General features: G+C 43.5%; 5 protein-coding genes across 5 annotated transcripts; 1 reads left to right on the forward strand and 4 right to left on the reverse strand.

Moving 5' to 3' along the window:
* Positions 1-1,745: 1,745 nt before the first annotated feature.
* On the forward strand, positions 1,746-2,546 carry CLUP02_12625 (uncharacterized protein; the record flags this gene model as incomplete). The annotated part of the gene is made up of 1 exon (XM_049291589.1): positions 1,746-2,546. The coding sequence occupies one exon, from the start codon at positions 1,746-1,748 to the stop codon at positions 2,544-2,546; it is 801 nt and encodes a 266-aa protein (XP_049148734.1).
* Positions 2,547-6,183: 3,637 nt separating this feature from the next.
* On the reverse strand, positions 6,184-6,342 carry CLUP02_12626 (uncharacterized protein; the record flags this gene model as incomplete). The annotated part of the gene is made up of 1 exon (XM_049291590.1): positions 6,184-6,342. A coding segment is annotated over one exon (159 nt), but the record flags the coding sequence as incomplete, so codon positions are not given.
* Positions 6,343-10,175: 3,833 nt separating this feature from the next.
* On the reverse strand, positions 10,176-11,546 carry CLUP02_12627 (uncharacterized protein; the record flags this gene model as incomplete). Its single annotated transcript, XM_049291591.1, has 9 exons — positions 10,176-10,276; positions 10,358-10,533; positions 10,600-10,656; positions 10,703-10,740; positions 10,808-10,857; positions 10,954-11,014; positions 11,076-11,180; positions 11,252-11,332; positions 11,406-11,546. The coding sequence occupies 9 exons, from the start codon at positions 11,544-11,546 to the stop codon at positions 10,176-10,178; spliced, it is 810 nt and encodes a 269-aa protein (XP_049148736.1).
* Positions 11,547-12,165: 619 nt separating this feature from the next.
* Positions 12,166-13,879, reverse strand: CLUP02_12628 (uncharacterized protein; the record flags this gene model as incomplete). The annotated part of the gene is made up of 10 exons (XM_049291592.1): positions 12,166-12,262; positions 12,324-12,335; positions 12,389-12,569; positions 12,633-12,714; positions 12,846-12,952; positions 13,115-13,137; positions 13,272-13,328; positions 13,386-13,418; positions 13,506-13,661; positions 13,734-13,879. The coding sequence occupies 10 exons, from the start codon at positions 13,877-13,879 to the stop codon at positions 12,166-12,168; spliced, it is 894 nt and encodes a 297-aa protein (XP_049148737.1).
* Positions 13,880-14,139: 260 nt separating this feature from the next.
* CLUP02_12629 (uncharacterized protein) lies at positions 14,140-15,213 on the reverse strand (the record flags this gene model as incomplete). Its single annotated transcript, XM_049291593.1, has 1 exon — positions 14,140-15,213. One exon carries the CDS (start codon positions 15,211-15,213, stop codon positions 14,140-14,142), a length of 1,074 nt encoding a protein of 357 aa, XP_049148738.1.
* Between the last annotated feature and the right edge of the window lie 971 nt (positions 15,214-16,184).

Below are 16,184 nucleotides of genomic sequence, written 5' to 3' on the forward strand. Positions count from 1 at the left end.
CCCGCGTCTTGGAATTTCAATTTCCCATCGCGCCAGAAAGCATCGTCATTTCCTCTCAACTTCTCCAAGACGCCAAAGAGGAAGAGGAACTTTGGCTTGCGTCGTCAAATTACATTTGCTTCCTTCGCTCGCGGCATTTCGTCCGAAGCGGGTACCTGCTGCTGCCAGACATGGAAGCGAGGCGCCGAGGGGCTGTACCATGCTTCTCAGTCCGTTCTCACTTCTGGTTGTTCACAGATACTGCTCTGCTCATTGCTCTGCTCCCAGACGGTCGGTGAACTGATGCACATTACATTGCCTATCTATCCGTACCTTACCTCAAGTGATCCCTCACGCTCAAAGAAGAATACTCCGTACCTACATCCATACGGCAAGGTCCCCGGCATTCGGGGCCATCAAACGATGAGCTGCCAGTGCCATTCTCCGTACTGCTAGTCTAAGATACTTACCCACAGATACGGGTCGCTCTCACACTGGCGTAACTGGGTTTAATTCTGCTGCCTCAGCAGCCCTCCACAGTCTCGGCCTCGCCTCACACCTCGCGCCTCACGCCTCACACTGCACGCCACTCCTCATCCCGCGCTCTCAAGTCTCACACTCACACCCACACTCACGCAGCCCCTTTGCCCATCACTCACTGTTCATATCACCTTACACCAAGACCCGATGCAGGTGGCAGCCATCCCTCACCCCCTCGGGCCCCTCTACCTTAGCCTCCTTGCCCCATTCCTCGGACACCCTGCGCTGGCTGGCTCTGCTGCTTGCTTAAGTGCTTAGCAGCTTAGGTCCTAGGTTCCTCCTCCACGGCGGGCCTGTACCGGGCGGTGTCTTGCTTGTGTTCCGCCACAAACCTCCCCTCCTCCTTCCAATCCCTTGGGGAGCCACTTCTCGCCCGCGTTCGCCTTTCAAACGCCTCGCCTTAACATCACACACAGACTTCCATTCTAAGCGGCCCTGTTCCTGTATCTTACCTCGCTTTCTATACGCTATACGCTTAGAACAACACTAAAGTAAACATCCGCCTACATCGGAGGGATGAACCGCAGCATCTGATCTGACTACATACATCTCTCATTGTCCATCCATCCGTCCATCCATCCATCTCACACCAACACAAAATCTTCTGGTCTCATCCAAATCCACACCACCTCATTCTTTGCCCGTTACTGCAGAACATCACACACACACACTCACACACACATACATCCACACACATCCCTTTGACACTAGCGTCCGAGCCCAAGCTCGGCCCCGTACATACGGATACTGGCACCGCATCATACTGCCATACCTCAGCATTCATCCGACTCTATCTCCGCTTTGTCCTACTTTCACCCTAGCCCAGACCGCCGTCGAGTCTAGGGCATCCACTCTCCAGTCCGCCTCCCGTCCCTCATATCAACCACGGACGTCCCCCCCCTTTCATCATGGGCACCATTTGGAGAACAGAACCTTTACCACCTCATCTGTTTGACGATATGGCGTCGAGTTCAAGCCGGAAGCCCCAGATCTTTGTCCACTTCGAATTTGGGGTCTCATTCTCACCTAGACATGCACCCAACCAACACTCCGTCACATACGCCACTCGTGGTTTCCGTGATCGCGCTCAATTTCCCAGACAAGTTCCACCAACAAATACAAATTATCTAGCAGAGCCCTCACACTCAGTCCATCAACAACAACATCAACCCACACGATCTTCACCACCCATCCAAGAATACTACGCACCCCAAGCGCAACCATCAATGCCGCCACACTACGAAGTCAGCAGACAATCTCGTCAAGAGAGTCGATCGAGCTCCTCACATGAACGAGGTAGCTCAGCCCCGCCGCCATGGAACGATAGCCCCTGGGATGCCGAACCAGATGCTCTAGGAAGCTCAGCGCTCCCACGCCAACGACCACGGCCCCAGAACACCCCCGATTACTGGAAAGCGTTGCCCGAAGTCCCGTCACGTTTCCGACTTGGCGAGGACGAGATGCCGTGGTCAGCCTCGTCCTGGCCAGGCGAGTTCGGCATGCCCGACGAGTCCGAGGTGAACGACTACTCTTCCGAGCTGTCCATGAAGTTCCGCGACGTCTCCCTCACCAACGCCACCCCGGTGGCCCACGAGAGAGGGGACGACGGGCGGAGACATGACCTGGAGGCGCTCTCCGCGGCAATGGTCACCGTCGACAACGGCTTCGAGAACCAGTGGTGGTACCAGGGCGAGCGACAGCAGATCAATGCACCGGGGGTGGTGGCTGGCGACTTACATACGACGACGGCGACCACCGCGGCGGCGGCGCTGGCGAGCACGACGGCGACTGCTGAGGCGGTGGTGCCTCCTCCTCAGACCCCTGTGTACCACCAGCAGCTCGGAAGCTACGACACGAGGGAATCGATGGGCTGGGTAACTGCCCAGGGCGGGGATTCCCACGCGAGCATGATGAGTGCTACGATTTACAACCCGAGTGTCTTGGTATCACCCATGTCGGAGTACGCGAGCCCCCGCCTTCACCGGTCGATGACTACGAGGTCTGAGGAGCTCTTCTTTTACAGCTAAAAAGGATGATTCATTCGAGCATGAAATGTTTTAAAGTAAAGCATGGCGTAAAGGTTCATCATAGTAATGGTGGTGTTTTTTTTTCTTGGATCGCCGGAGATCTAGGGGTACAATTGGGATTCGCCGTGATTTAGTCTGGAGAGACTAGATTTATCCTGGTTGAATACGGAGTTTTCCTTTTTAGTTGGAGCTTTCTCATAGAGGATATATCCGATATTTGCCCAATTTCTTGAGGACAAGAAGGGGGGCCTTGACTTGAGAGGGAGAGCAGAAGCCTGGGCTTTCTTTCTCTCTCGATCGAAAAAATTAATATTGTTAACCCCAATTCGCGGTTCCATGGGCACAGTTAATTTACCTTGCCCCTATGATCATGTTCTCTAACTATTAGTATCCCTATTACAGGGTAGTTAGTTCGAACCGTAGTTAATAAAGAGATTAATTAAACTATATAAATATTTGCGTAAGTATAAAAAGGAGGTTCTAACCGTAGGTTAGGCTAGCTACGATAATTATAAATAGGGCCCCTAATTAGCCCTTATATAGTCGGCTATATACTACGGTTAAATTAGACTTCTAATCCGATACTAACTTTCTTTTTTTTTTATCGATTTAACTACTACGGTTAGAGGTATAATTCGACCTCGGGCCCGTTTATTAAGTTATCTCCTTTTCCCCCTTTTCTCTACTCTTTTTATATAACCTATCTCTCTATTTATATAATAACTTTTCTACTACTTACGAATTGCTCTAATCCCTTATTTAGTACTACTTTTATAAAAGCGTCTACGAGGTTATTTTTATTATTAATCTAACGGATCTTAAGTATTTCGCGCCTTTCGTACGATTACCTAAGGGCTATAATATCGATTATAAGCCTCTTTTCCTTCGTCGTTCCTAATTTAACGAAGTATTCGTATAGCGAATAGGAATCGGTATAGATAACTATTAGAATAAGTAAAAAACTAATTTAATTAGTAATCTTCTTTAGCGTTATTAAAATTACATAAGAGAGGTTAACGCTATTAATTATATTATATACTTCTAATACTAATATACTTCTTATTACCTATTTATTTTTAGTTAACGAGTAGTAAATTATATTACTATATATAATAAATTCGCTCTCGCTTATACTCTCGTTAACTAAGATAATAATATACCCTAATTACGAAATAAGGTCGTTATTATTCGTAAATAACCTATTGATAAAGACGTAGAGCTTACTAATTATAAAGTTAATTAGGTAATAAACGAGACCTCGATCGAGATTTGTCTACTACTACTTAAGCCGCTTATTAAGTACCTTAACGTTTTATTTAGTTAGATCTATAGCTTATATTACCTTAGCATAGTTAAAAATCGCCTCGGGCTAATAAATACTTATAATATATACCCCTTATACGAGCTTAGCCTTATACCGCTTTTTAATATTAGTTACGTTTAGATTAACGAGGTTAATCTTCTCGCCCTACCCCTTTTATTAAAAAACGACGGTTTTCTTTTTAATTATAAGAATCCCGCCGTTAAATACTAGGGGGGTGTTTATTATAAGGACCTCTTTTAGCTTCGCTACGAAGCCCGCTTTCTAGAGCTCCTTATCCTTCTTTTTTATAAAGTTAATATTAAATAGGCCTAATATATCGTCGGTTTATATTTTAACGATCCTAAATTAATCGCTTTCGTACTCTGCGACTAATAAGTACGGGTCGTACGTAAAGGTAATTATTAATAATTAATTAATATAAAAATCGTAATAAGTGGCTTACTAATAAGTACCCGATTCTGCGAGCTTATATAGTAGCTTAAGTACTTTAATAATCGTGCTTTCTAAGTACTTACTAGCTATTTCCTTTAGTAAATAGGCTAGGATTTTCTTTATAAGCCCTGTAGCTAATTAGGTATAGGCCTAGGTAATATTACGGCTCTAAATCTCGTATCCCTTTTTCCGTAGTAATGCTATTAGTACTATTATTAATCGTTAGTTATAGCGCTATATAGTAGGTAATTATATAAGTAGCGTTACTTTTTTAACGTCGCCGTACCCTTAAATTACGTATTTAGACTTCTCGTACGGCTAGAGTGTTCCTTTCCTTTTAATTTTACGAACTATTCGTAATTTAAATATGCGGAGGTTTATATATTTTTCTAAGTTATATAAGATAAATCGATAGACCCCTCGATCGCAAAGAGTGTCTACTTCGATAAGATCTGATCCCTTATATAGTTTTTTAATAGTTATAATTACGCCTTCCTTACGTAGTTTAACTACTAGCTCGAAATCGGCTTTCTTTTTTATTATATAAAAAGTATTAATTACCTCGTCGCTAGTAATAAATTACCGCGTTAGGGCTTGCTATTATAGTCTTTTACGACGTCTTATTAGTAATATTAGTACCCTTTTAATAATTTCCTCTTCCTCGTCGTTTATTAATACTACTATAACGATTTCGTTAAGGATAATTTCTTATACCTCTACCGCGGGTTATATAGTTTCCCTTAGCTCTTCTTCTTTTTATAAGTTAGAAATTACCTCGTTAGGATCTATATAATACGGTCTAACTACTATAATTAATATTTTAAATAGCTAGTTACGATCTCTTACGACTATATAAGAGCGCTCGTTAACGGAAATTAACTTATATAGCCCAGCCTATTATTAAGTAATTTCGCGCTATACTCGTACTTTTAAATTTAACGGCATATCTAGATTATCCTCTATATTAGGCCTATTATGCATAGTAATTACCTCGTTAACTTGCTTTTTTACGCTTACTTTGCGCAGTACCTATATTACTTTTTTAATTACTCGGGCTCGTTAGCTTATACTTAGTAATAGTAGCGAGGCTAAGGTCGTTCTTAAATATGCTCTAAATACTAATAGCATTAGTATAAGTCCGTTAGGCCCTATAGTATCGTTATAGTATTTAAGTACTATCTAGAGGCATTCGTTATTAATAGAATCCGGATTTTCCTTTTTAATAATTCTAAACGCACTTTTTAACTACTAGTATGCCCTCTCTACCTTTTTAATACTATAATACGCTTTAATAAGGATAACTTTTAGCTATATACTATAGGCCGTCGTATTATCCCTAAATTTTATTAACTTAAAGCTAGTACTAGCATCGGTTCTAATACTATCTAGCGGTCCTTAGTATATATTAATCTAGCTTTTTCGTAAGGCTACTTATACTATCTTTACTTATAAATCCTAGAAGAATTGCCCTACTTAGAAAGATATAGCTACGTTAATTATATATAATACTAGCCGACTATTTAAATAGAAAATATTAACGACGATTTTTTAGTTAAAGTTAAGCTTATTACGTAATTTAAACTTAAATCTGCGTAGGCTTTGCGCATTTATTTAATATTAGTAATATACTTTTATTAACTACTCTAGCGCCCCTATTTTAATATTATTATTACTTAATTACTTTAGGAGGTTATATAGCCTCGTAATTAACGAGTACCCGAATCTCTAGTATAATCTTCTAAGCTCACTTTCCGTTAGGTAATTAATCGACTTCGTATCGTTAATAAGCTTTATAAACGTATACCCCTATTATTATTCAACTATTTCGAAGTACTTACTACTAGAGATTCTATTCCTCGTATTATTAAATATAATACTTAGTTAATCTATATTTTTTAGATATAGGAGAAATAGGGTATTAATAAGTAAAATATAAAAAGTTATTATTCTAAAGTACGTCTCTATTTTTACTATACCTAGGGCGACAATTTCCTTACTTAGGCCGAAACTAATCTTTATAATACCCGCCGTCGACGTATTAAGCGTTATTAGTACGATCTTTTATAGCGCTTAGAATTACCCTTTTCTTTTAGTTAACTATTATAATACCCTAGTATTTAAGATAATCTTATAGAAATCGTCTAGGCCGTACTTTTCGCTCGCATAGAATATTTATATAAGCTTAGTATTCGAGGGATCTAGGTAATATAAAAAGGACCCCTTTAACTACCCCTAAATATACTCGGTACTATGTTCCTTTTTTTTAAATATCGAGAGAGAGAGCGTTTTCTCTTTAATTATTAAGAGAATAGGCTTTAGCCCTATTAAATTCGCCTTTTTAGCTACCTCTATATCCGTTATCTAAGGGACCTTCCCTTACTATTTATAAATAAAAGCCTACTTATTAAGAGCTTTTACTACCCTCTATTCGTTTAGCCTCGTATATCCTCTAGAAACTAACGGGGCGAAAAAAGAGTAGTTAATATCGTCGATTTTGTTATAATTTAATTCGTTAGTATAGGGGGTAAGATCTTCCTTATTTTCCGAATCTTTTATAGGGGGTATATATTTTAAGCTACTACTTTAACTACCGTTACTAAGTTCCGTACCCCCGGATCTGCCTTTATATATAATAAGGAATTAGTTAAACTAACGAGGGCTAGTTTTACTATTTATTACCCTCGACTTTTTATACTATTCGTACGATTTAGTACGCTCTTTTTTAAAATAGTTACTTAACTAATATCTATCCTTTTTATAAATATAATATTACTTTTTTTATTACCCTACCCATAAGTTAAATCTCTACCTATTTAATAAATCTAGGCCTCCTTATTAATAATTACTATATCTAGCCTCTTTTCCTTTTTTATTATACGTTCGATCGACCTAATATTATTAATAAGGGCCGTTATATACCTAGAGGTAGGTTTAGTACGGCATTCTTATTTTAATATTAAAACTAGATCTTAGCCTTGAGTAGAACGTCTTATAGTCTTTGGGTACTTAGTATAGGGTAGTTTTTATTTTTAATATACGCTAGACTACGGTATAGAGATATCCGACTTTCTGCTTATTTATCCCCTTATTTAGCTAGGTTTTCGCTAGCTTATTGATTCGATCGATAAGCTTTTCGAAGATCTCTATTTATAATTTACTCTCTATTATCCTAGCTATAAATATAAAAAAAATCGCTCGTAGCTTAAATAGGAGCTCTAGGTTCTTATCGTAGGTCTCGAAGCGGCTTCGGATTATATTAATTATACTAAGAAAGTCGTTTCGATCGAGATTACGTACTGCTTCGTAATAGTAATTAGAGGCTTTACCTATAAGTACGACATTAATTACTAAATAGTATTAGTATTCCCTAATTCTAACTTTTTTATAGTAATTATAAAATATCGTTAGGGTTTTTTATAAGACCTTATACTTCCCCCTAGAGTATAATTTCTTTTTTAGGAAGATCTTTTTAAGGTCTATAAATTACCTCGTATTTATTACTAGATTTTCGGTCTTTATATACGATCCTTACGTCGCTACGTACTATTAATAACTTCGGGTCGTCTACCTCCTTTCTTATTAGCTAATTAGTACCGAATTTTGCGTTAATAGCGGTATCGAGTTATAGATCGAAATAAGCAGAATTATTAATTATCGTACTTCCGGTACTATATTTTACCCTAGTATATCCTTTTGTAACGACAGATTTCCGTTAGTAATTATAAAAAGGAAATCTAGGTTATTTACCCTTTTTCTAAATTCGTTAAAGCGATTATACGTTCTATCGACCTATACTTAGTTTTATAGTACGAATTCCTCCTCTATAATTATTATTATTAGTATTTCGTATAGCTCTCGTAATTATAATTACGCTAATAATACCCCTCGCCCGTAGAGGAATTTATTAATAGCTTTTATAATTCCTAGGCTTGCGCTCGCGAACTATTTATCTAGCTAGTAGCTAAGGTCGTTTATAATCTCGTAAAATAGGGGTTATCCCTATAGCCCCTTTTTCTTATAGACTTTAGTTAAATAGATTAATACTACGTTAATTTACTCGTTATTAGGCTAATCTGCGATTCTATATATCTACGTCCCCTAATAATCCGGGTTAATATTTACTTACTTATAAAAGATTAGGATTCTATTTAGGATCGGGTTTCGTCCTCTTTTTCCTTACCCTAACTTACTAAAAGTCGTGCTCTAGCTTATATTTATATTAGTAGTTACTAGCGTATTTAATCTTAATAAGGATATATCTAATCCGCGCGCGGGTTATAATAAATCCGTGCTTTCGCTACTTAACGAATTTATTAAGGTCTAGGAAATTCCTACTTCCTCTCGCTATTTTACTACTACTCTCGTTTTTATTATTTTTAGCAATTATTACTACCCTTTTAAATCGCTAGCTATTATACTTACTAAGATCCTCCTTTTTATTTAGTATAAAAGGGTAGGTTTTAGTAGTTCTTTTTAATAATAATAATAATAAACGTTTATATTACTATAAGAAGATATAGTAATTAGTCTCGAGATCTTTATTAATTACTAATTTCCGCTATCCTATATACTTCTAGCCTCTTAAGCCTTATACTCTTTATAATCTCTAAATAGCTTCTTTAGTTAATTTCTAAGATCCGTAATACTCTTAGCTCGATACCGTTAAGACCTCTAAATCCCCTCCTCCCTTATTAAACCGTCCCCTATATTATATTCCTAAATAATACTTAGGGGGGTAGTTAAGGGAGCTATAAAAAGGTCATTTAGATCGCGGGCTTAAGGTCGTACTTATAAGATCTTTATAATAATAAACTTTCCTATATACTATAAATCTCTTAGCTTAATAACTCCTATAAAATTACCTTCGCTACTAAGTAAGAATATCTATATTTAAAGATCCCCTTCTTTAATCGCGCAGTGCTCTTTTATACTATACTTTTATTAATTTAATTAGTTAATTTCTAATTACGGGCTAGCTATAGAAAAATCGTTTAATAAAAAAGCTACTTAGGGCGATAGTAAAAGGCTAGTTACTTAAGTAGTTCCGTTAATTAATATAGTTTAACGTAATAAACGTCGACCTCTCGTAAATAATAAAGGGCTACGATTACTTAATTCCGTATAATATTCGAGAATCGCCTCCTTTTTTATTTATTTCTATAAAGTTAATTAATACGAATCTCCTATCCTATATAATATTAAGAGGTCGTCTCTTTTATATAGCGAGATACCTTACTAATTTATAATAATAGAATTTAATTACTAATTAGTATTAGTATCCCTATTATAAGGTAGTTAGTTCGAACCGTAGTTAACGAAGAGATTAATTAAACTATATAAATATCTGCGTAGGTATAAAAAGGAGGTTCTAACCGTAGGTTAGGCTAGCTACGATAATCGTAAATAGGGCCCCCAATTAGCCCCTGCGCAGTCGGCTGTATGCCGCGGTCGAATTGGACTTCTAATCCGACACTAACCAAGAACGACCGGAACAACCCCCATTCTGAGACTCTTTGTCACAAACTTGAAAACGAGAGCACAAACTGCCAAGAGAGATCAAAGGCAATTCAACGCACAAAGCAATACTTATTTTTAGGCATGAAGGCCCCTGGTGAGAAAAGAATAAAACAAGAAAACGAAATTTGTGCCTTGGCCAATGGAGTATACAGCATGCCGGGGTAGTCGGACTTGTAGTCCAGACTCGAGAACGCATGGGTGGGTGTGTTCACGTCACACCAAGAAGAAACAGCAGTCCCTTTCCGTCCATGGGCATGGTTTTCATTTTCTCCAACTTGCGGGTTTCCGCACCGGGGACCCTCCCATATGAGCTTACTAAAAACAGGAACATGGTATTTGTTGCCTTTTGAGATGTTTTACGCAATTGTGTTCAGGGTAAGACACATATCAACGCCCTTGACGGCGGGGTTCCGCGGTGGGCGCCGCATGATCTCCAGCCCGTCGGTTGTGTCAAGTACTTCAGACACGTTTCTTTTCCCGGGAATATTCCTTCCAAATTAGACATAGACGCAAGAGGCAGGGTATTAATTGGTATTACCGAGTTCGATGTTTGATATGGACAAGATTGGGTTTTTTGAGAGGGGGGGATCCGAGTCAGAAGCGGGAAACCGCACGCGGGAGGGACGTCGAGGTTTCATCCCGTTGACACGCGCGCGATTGAGTGGGGAGAGGTTATGGTAGGTGATGGGATGACACCGTTCAGAAGTTATCAACCTGCGGGCAAGTGGCCTATTTTTCTTCCCACTTTTATGCTTGCTATTTTTGCGAGTTGCTGGCTACCTCATGTACTGTTTGGTAAGTGCCCGCCGGGGAGTTGTATCGGGGAACACTGGCCCTCTAGGGGGGACGGATAACAAGGGGTTGATGCTTCACTACATCTTACAGGAGATGGTTGGCGATGACGAAGGGCGAGTGATTGTCCTGAGTGTGTTGCGACAGGCACAAGCCGTGAAATACTTACTCTTGATGCCCTCATTTTGATGCTCACTATCTCCCGCCATGTCAGACTGGATAAGACGGTGCTTCTAGCTGCTGCTACTTGGTGAGGTTTTATCCACCATCCACAGGCAGAAGACTTTCAACGTGAAGAATATAGCGCGCGGAAAAGCGGTGGCTTTTGGGATTCACGCCCACCTGTCTGCCTCAGTGATCCATGTCTTTCTGTCACCTTGGACGGAGGGCAAGATTTCCTGACCTGCAATGCTGCCTGAGATGCCTCTTAGGGTTCTATTCTTAGGGCACCGTCCATGTTGGACCAGTCTTCCAGAGCGCGGTTCGTTGGTGAAGGAAATGGTCCAGATAGATGGGCTCCATACTATGAACCCCGCGGCATTGTTGGCAATGTACTGGAGACTGACGACCTGATTCTCTCTGAGTGAGCGATGTCTTTTTGTGGGGGAAGAGACGACTATTCCAGGCCCTTGGATGCCACGATTCTTGGTATGTAACGTTTCACTTGGATTGTAGCATGATATGAACCATCTGCGATGTTTTCTTGCGGGGATGCGTAAGTCTGGTTGGTGGCTGTTGACACCTGACTTGGCTTTAGAAATGTCTCAATCTCTCTTGGTGCGCTTCGAAGGGACCTTTATGCTGGAAGTATGGCTGGCTGTGGGACTTGAACCATAACACTCCATCCTCCCACGGGTACCTCGCCTAGGCACGATCTTGACAGAGTCACTAGAGAAGCATATCATGACGAGGTAGCGCCTCATCAGCCATTTCATGGCAAGGTTTGACCATACACCATGTGTTTCTCTTCACATACAAGCGCCCTCATCTGAGCCGGCCTGCTTTGCATTATGTGGATGGCGTGAAGTACCCGCGGATAGCCTCTGGCGGCATCCGCGGTTCGTGCTGGGAAAAGATGTTTCGTTCTACTTTCATCTTGGTGGCGAGGAGTTCCGTTCCATCCCCGTCCCGGCGGCAATACCAATCCTTTCGTCGAGTATCCACATAGGAACGGTGTGGGTTGTTACTGAACATGAGATTGCTTACACGGAAGGCTGCAATGTCAGGGTTAGGTGGTATTATGAATGGCACAGGTTTGAGCTGTTCAAAGGCCCCGAGAGAAACACCCAGTACTAAGATAGGAAGAGAAATAAGGGCTACGTATGAAGCCATCTCTCTTGATGACGATTTCCTTGTGTGTCCGGTCGGTCTCTGCCGTGATGGGGTGGGCGAGCATTGGAGCCTCTCAAGTTATTCATGATCTAGGCCAACATTTGTGTTCTTAACCTTTCATGCTACTTCAGAGTCGTGTGTTCTAGAGTACTCAGCTTACGCTGTGGGGTTGGGCCGAGGAGTAGTGCTGTGAAGGGTTCACTCAAAAGAGAATTAGACCCGTCAAATCAGCGGCAGAGCGCCTTTGCCGGGGCCGATGGGAGAGGATTCCTCGGCTACAAGCGTACACTGCCGCATTGGGTAATGCTCTTCCAAACGCCTTTGAAATTTCTCAGAGGGCTTTATTTACACGTCTTGACTTTGATTGCCATGTCACCTACCTGGCATTTGTGCTTGAAGAATGAGGGCAACATGCCTGGAAAGAAGCTTGTATCTCCTACCTTACCCTTCCATATTGACCATATCCACCATTGGCGGGCTAACCATACCAAGCGAGAGGCGTTCAATCAGGCTACAGCATTGAAGGACGTCGGAAATGGATGGTGACAAGTGACTTACGGAGTCAGCCAGTACAACGTCAAGCGGCCAAAGAAGATGAATCAAGGTCAAGGATTTCACACCAGCTTCTTATCCTGTATGTGATTTGAGAATCGTTGAGTTATTCTTGGAATATAAGCCCCCTTTCCGACCTGTGTATGTCGTAAACATCGGGTAAAGGCCTGGTGGCCCCCTGGAAACCCGCATCGACATCTCAAAGCTTTCGAGGGCAGCCTAGTTTTCCTAGAGAGACATGGATCCAACGATTGTGGGGCGGGGTTATAGGGCCTCTATGATGGGCCTGTACTATATGCCTTTTCGAGGCTTGAAGACGCGGTCTAGGACTCAAGATTTCGGGGGCGGACTTTGTGCCAAGTTGCAGAGGGGTGGAAGATCAACGCGGCCGGGTAGCTCCAGTAAGACCAAGCAGCTCCAATGAGTTGGGCACCAGAGCCCGCGGCGAGATCATGCCCTCGTCAGTATCATGAAGTCCAAGCTATATGACACTTAAAGTAGGAAGATTGGAGTGAGGAAAGTAAGGCAACTTGACGCGTCATACACCCCAGTGAAAGAAGTGGTTATTACTCAGCGACAAAGCCACTGGATAACTTCAATAATTGAGCATACGTCTTACCTTGAGAATCAGAACCATGCTTTCTGTATTCAGCAGTTTCAGCGCAAGTACTAAGGGAAAATATTTGAGTGGAAGCCGTTATAGCCACTCAGTCAGTCTTTGCCCGACTTGCATCCCTCATGCAAGTCATGTTTCTCCAGACGCCGGCCGGTGCAACCTCTTTCCGACAATGTCGGCGGCATGTAACCACAGAATCATGGTTTCAATGCCTGGCCTTGATTGCCGAGTTGAGCCTTCACGGAGAGAATGATCAGTCCGGTTTCATCTCCACAGACTCTCAGCCCGGTTTGCCGGCGGGATCAGGCTTCGATGTAGAGAGCCCTATCCCCCCACACCGCCTCTTACATGTGGCGTTCAGCTGATATCCAGACAAGTAATGATTTGACGACACATGAAAGTCTCAGCAAAGAAAAGGGGGGTTGGGTGGTTTTGGTAGTCGCGGGTCGGGGAGTGGAGGGTGGAGGGGAAAGCTGCAGGAGAATTAATTCTGCTGCCTGGAGGACGGACGGATATGCCGCGCCGGGGATTGAGGACGACGTGGTGGACGCTAGTGCATGTCGAACGATAGTCGGACCTTCTTCTGAGATCTACTGCATTCAAGACGGGTTACTGATCCTACGGCAAAAGTAATTCGGTTTCGTGGCTTTGAGGGAAAGGGTTTTGCTTGTTTGGTTGGTTCTTGGTGCCGACGATGGTTCGGACATGTGCTTGAGCAAGGTTGATGATCCTGCGAAGATGCGGGAAGGAAGCGGTGATGGGTCTCATTTGGGCTACCCAAAATACTCTTTAGATTTTACAACAATTTGTCCCAGAGGTAGGCTCCATATATTCTGCGGGAACGTCGTTGAGGTCTACAACGGACTTCATCTCCGAAGGGGGCTTGGGGGACGGCATTTCTCGTCTAGGGCATTTCTTCTCTTCATTATAACCTCGCTACGCCGGCTCTGTGGATCCCCGGAGTCAAACTATCTATTCTTACCCGAAAAAGACATGTTCTGTTGTAACCTCTATCGTCTACACCCACTTCACCCAATAACCTTCTGCATAGCCTCAACATCCATCTCAACCCTCGGCTCCATCTGCATCGGGACGACCATGCCACCCGCAGCCAGCGCACCGCTGGCCGCCGCCGTCGCAACGGCCTTGACCATATTCCCGCAGTCTCCCACGGCGTAGACCCCGGGAACGCTCGTCTCCCCAAAAGGGGCAGCCGTCTTGATATCCCCGTTCTCCGCCGTCTCCAACCCAAGCTGCTCCACAAAGGGACCGTTGGGCCTTGTGAACGGCGCGTGAGCGAGGAAGCCCTCCGTGACTTCTTCTTCTCCTCCGTCTTGCCGCCCACTAAGTGTGAGTGTCACGCTGGTGCTGTGCGCTCCGCTGCTCGTGGCCATGCGCATCGATGTGATTTTCCGTGTGTCAATGCTAAAGGGGTTATTGGCCATGGCACCAATCTCTGAAGCGAGAGTCTCGTTTCCGTGCGTGTAAATCGTCACCTTCTTACCCAGGGGCCGAGCCATGTACGCGATATGCGTCGCCATCTTGACGCTTCCCGTCAACCCGAAAGCGAGAACGCCTACCCTCTCCGCCCCGCGCTCCTCGAAGCCGTGGCAAAAGAGGCAGTGAAAGATGCCGTAGCCCCAACAGTCCGCGTAGCCTGCGATGTCTGGAGAAATATCCGTGACACCGGTAGCCAGGACTAAGCGCCGTCCAAACCACGCCTTGCCATGCTTATCCTCGGCCCTAAAGAGCCCGTCCCTGACTTTGGTCGTCTTGACGACCTCGACGCCGTCGGCGAAAGTCACGGTCTCGGCGTAGCGGGCTTTGAGGTCCTCGCGGGCCTTGGCGCGGAAGATTGGGGGAGGGACGTGGTCGAAGCCGAGGACGTTGTGCATGTTGCTCGCGCGGGCGTTGCGGTAGAGGTTTGAGTCGAAGAGGACTGTGGTGTAGAGCTGGCGGGAGAGGGCTGTTGCTGTGGCGAGGCCTGCTGGGCCTGCGCCTATGATGAGGACGTCGTGGAGGGCTGGGGTGGACATGTTGGATGTGGCGATGTTTATTGTTAGCGGGAGTGCTTTGATGAGGGTTTTGTAGAGGTTGTTCATGTAAGTTGTATTCTGGTTGTGATGTGGTGTAAGCTTGGAAAGTTGGGTTCCTGTATTTGATGAGATTGCAATATTCCAGGCAATGGGTGAGGCTCTCTTGTCGTCTTATATGCTCTTCCAAGTGAAGAACGGGCGTGCCGGCGTGAGGTGCGGCCTTGCGGGATGTCTCCGAGGCCGTAAAATGTTGCCGAGAAGATCGGATCCGAAGCGGGGCGGCCTGGCCGGGCAAGACAAATGTCTCCGAGGAAAGGTGCCGAGTGATGAACGAGCAAGTTTCAGAGCCAGCAGCATGGCATGAATTACCCTTGGGGAAATTGATTACATATCGCACATGAATTTTAGTTGTTCTCCATAGTATTTGTCGTACGAAGGGATCATGTGCCGTACCTGTCCTCATGTTGTCGGTTAACTGCGGTAGAACTAGCGCCATGGAGGAGAGACGGCGAACAATCCACTCCCCCTAGTTTTTCGCTTGCATTCTGATTATGCGATTTCTAAGATTCATGACTTGAATTGTACGCGATTGTTTAGTAGGTAGTGAGAAACGGAATGAGGTTCGGTCCCGGGGCATGTCTCGTAAGCACTACTCTCATGATCACCTCCCTTCGGAATGAAGTTACGGATACACAAGGCTCCTGCGGATGAAGCCAATGTGAGAAAACATAAGTGTAGGCGGGAGAGAACGGGCTCTCATCATCAAATCGATAGTGAACTTCACAAGTTGCTATCTACAGTCTGAGAAGAACACAACATCAAACCCACAACAACGGAAACGAAAGAAAAACACAGCTTATACCACAGTCGTATGAGTGGGAAACTCTTTGGCTAAGATGAAAGTGCAAAAAGTGCAAAAGAGAGCAGCCAGAGCGGGGAGTCGAACTCATGGGGTCGAGGTCCATCTCCTGGGAGATATGTGGAAATCCCCCGTCCCCAGCTGAGTGTTCCACCGCTGGGCCACAGCGCCCAGGGGA

Source organism: Colletotrichum lupini, chromosome 6 (assembly GCF_023278565.1).
Source record: "Colletotrichum lupini chromosome 6, complete sequence".
Classification (NCBI taxonomy): domain Eukaryota; kingdom Fungi; phylum Ascomycota; class Sordariomycetes; order Glomerellales; family Glomerellaceae; genus Colletotrichum; species Colletotrichum lupini.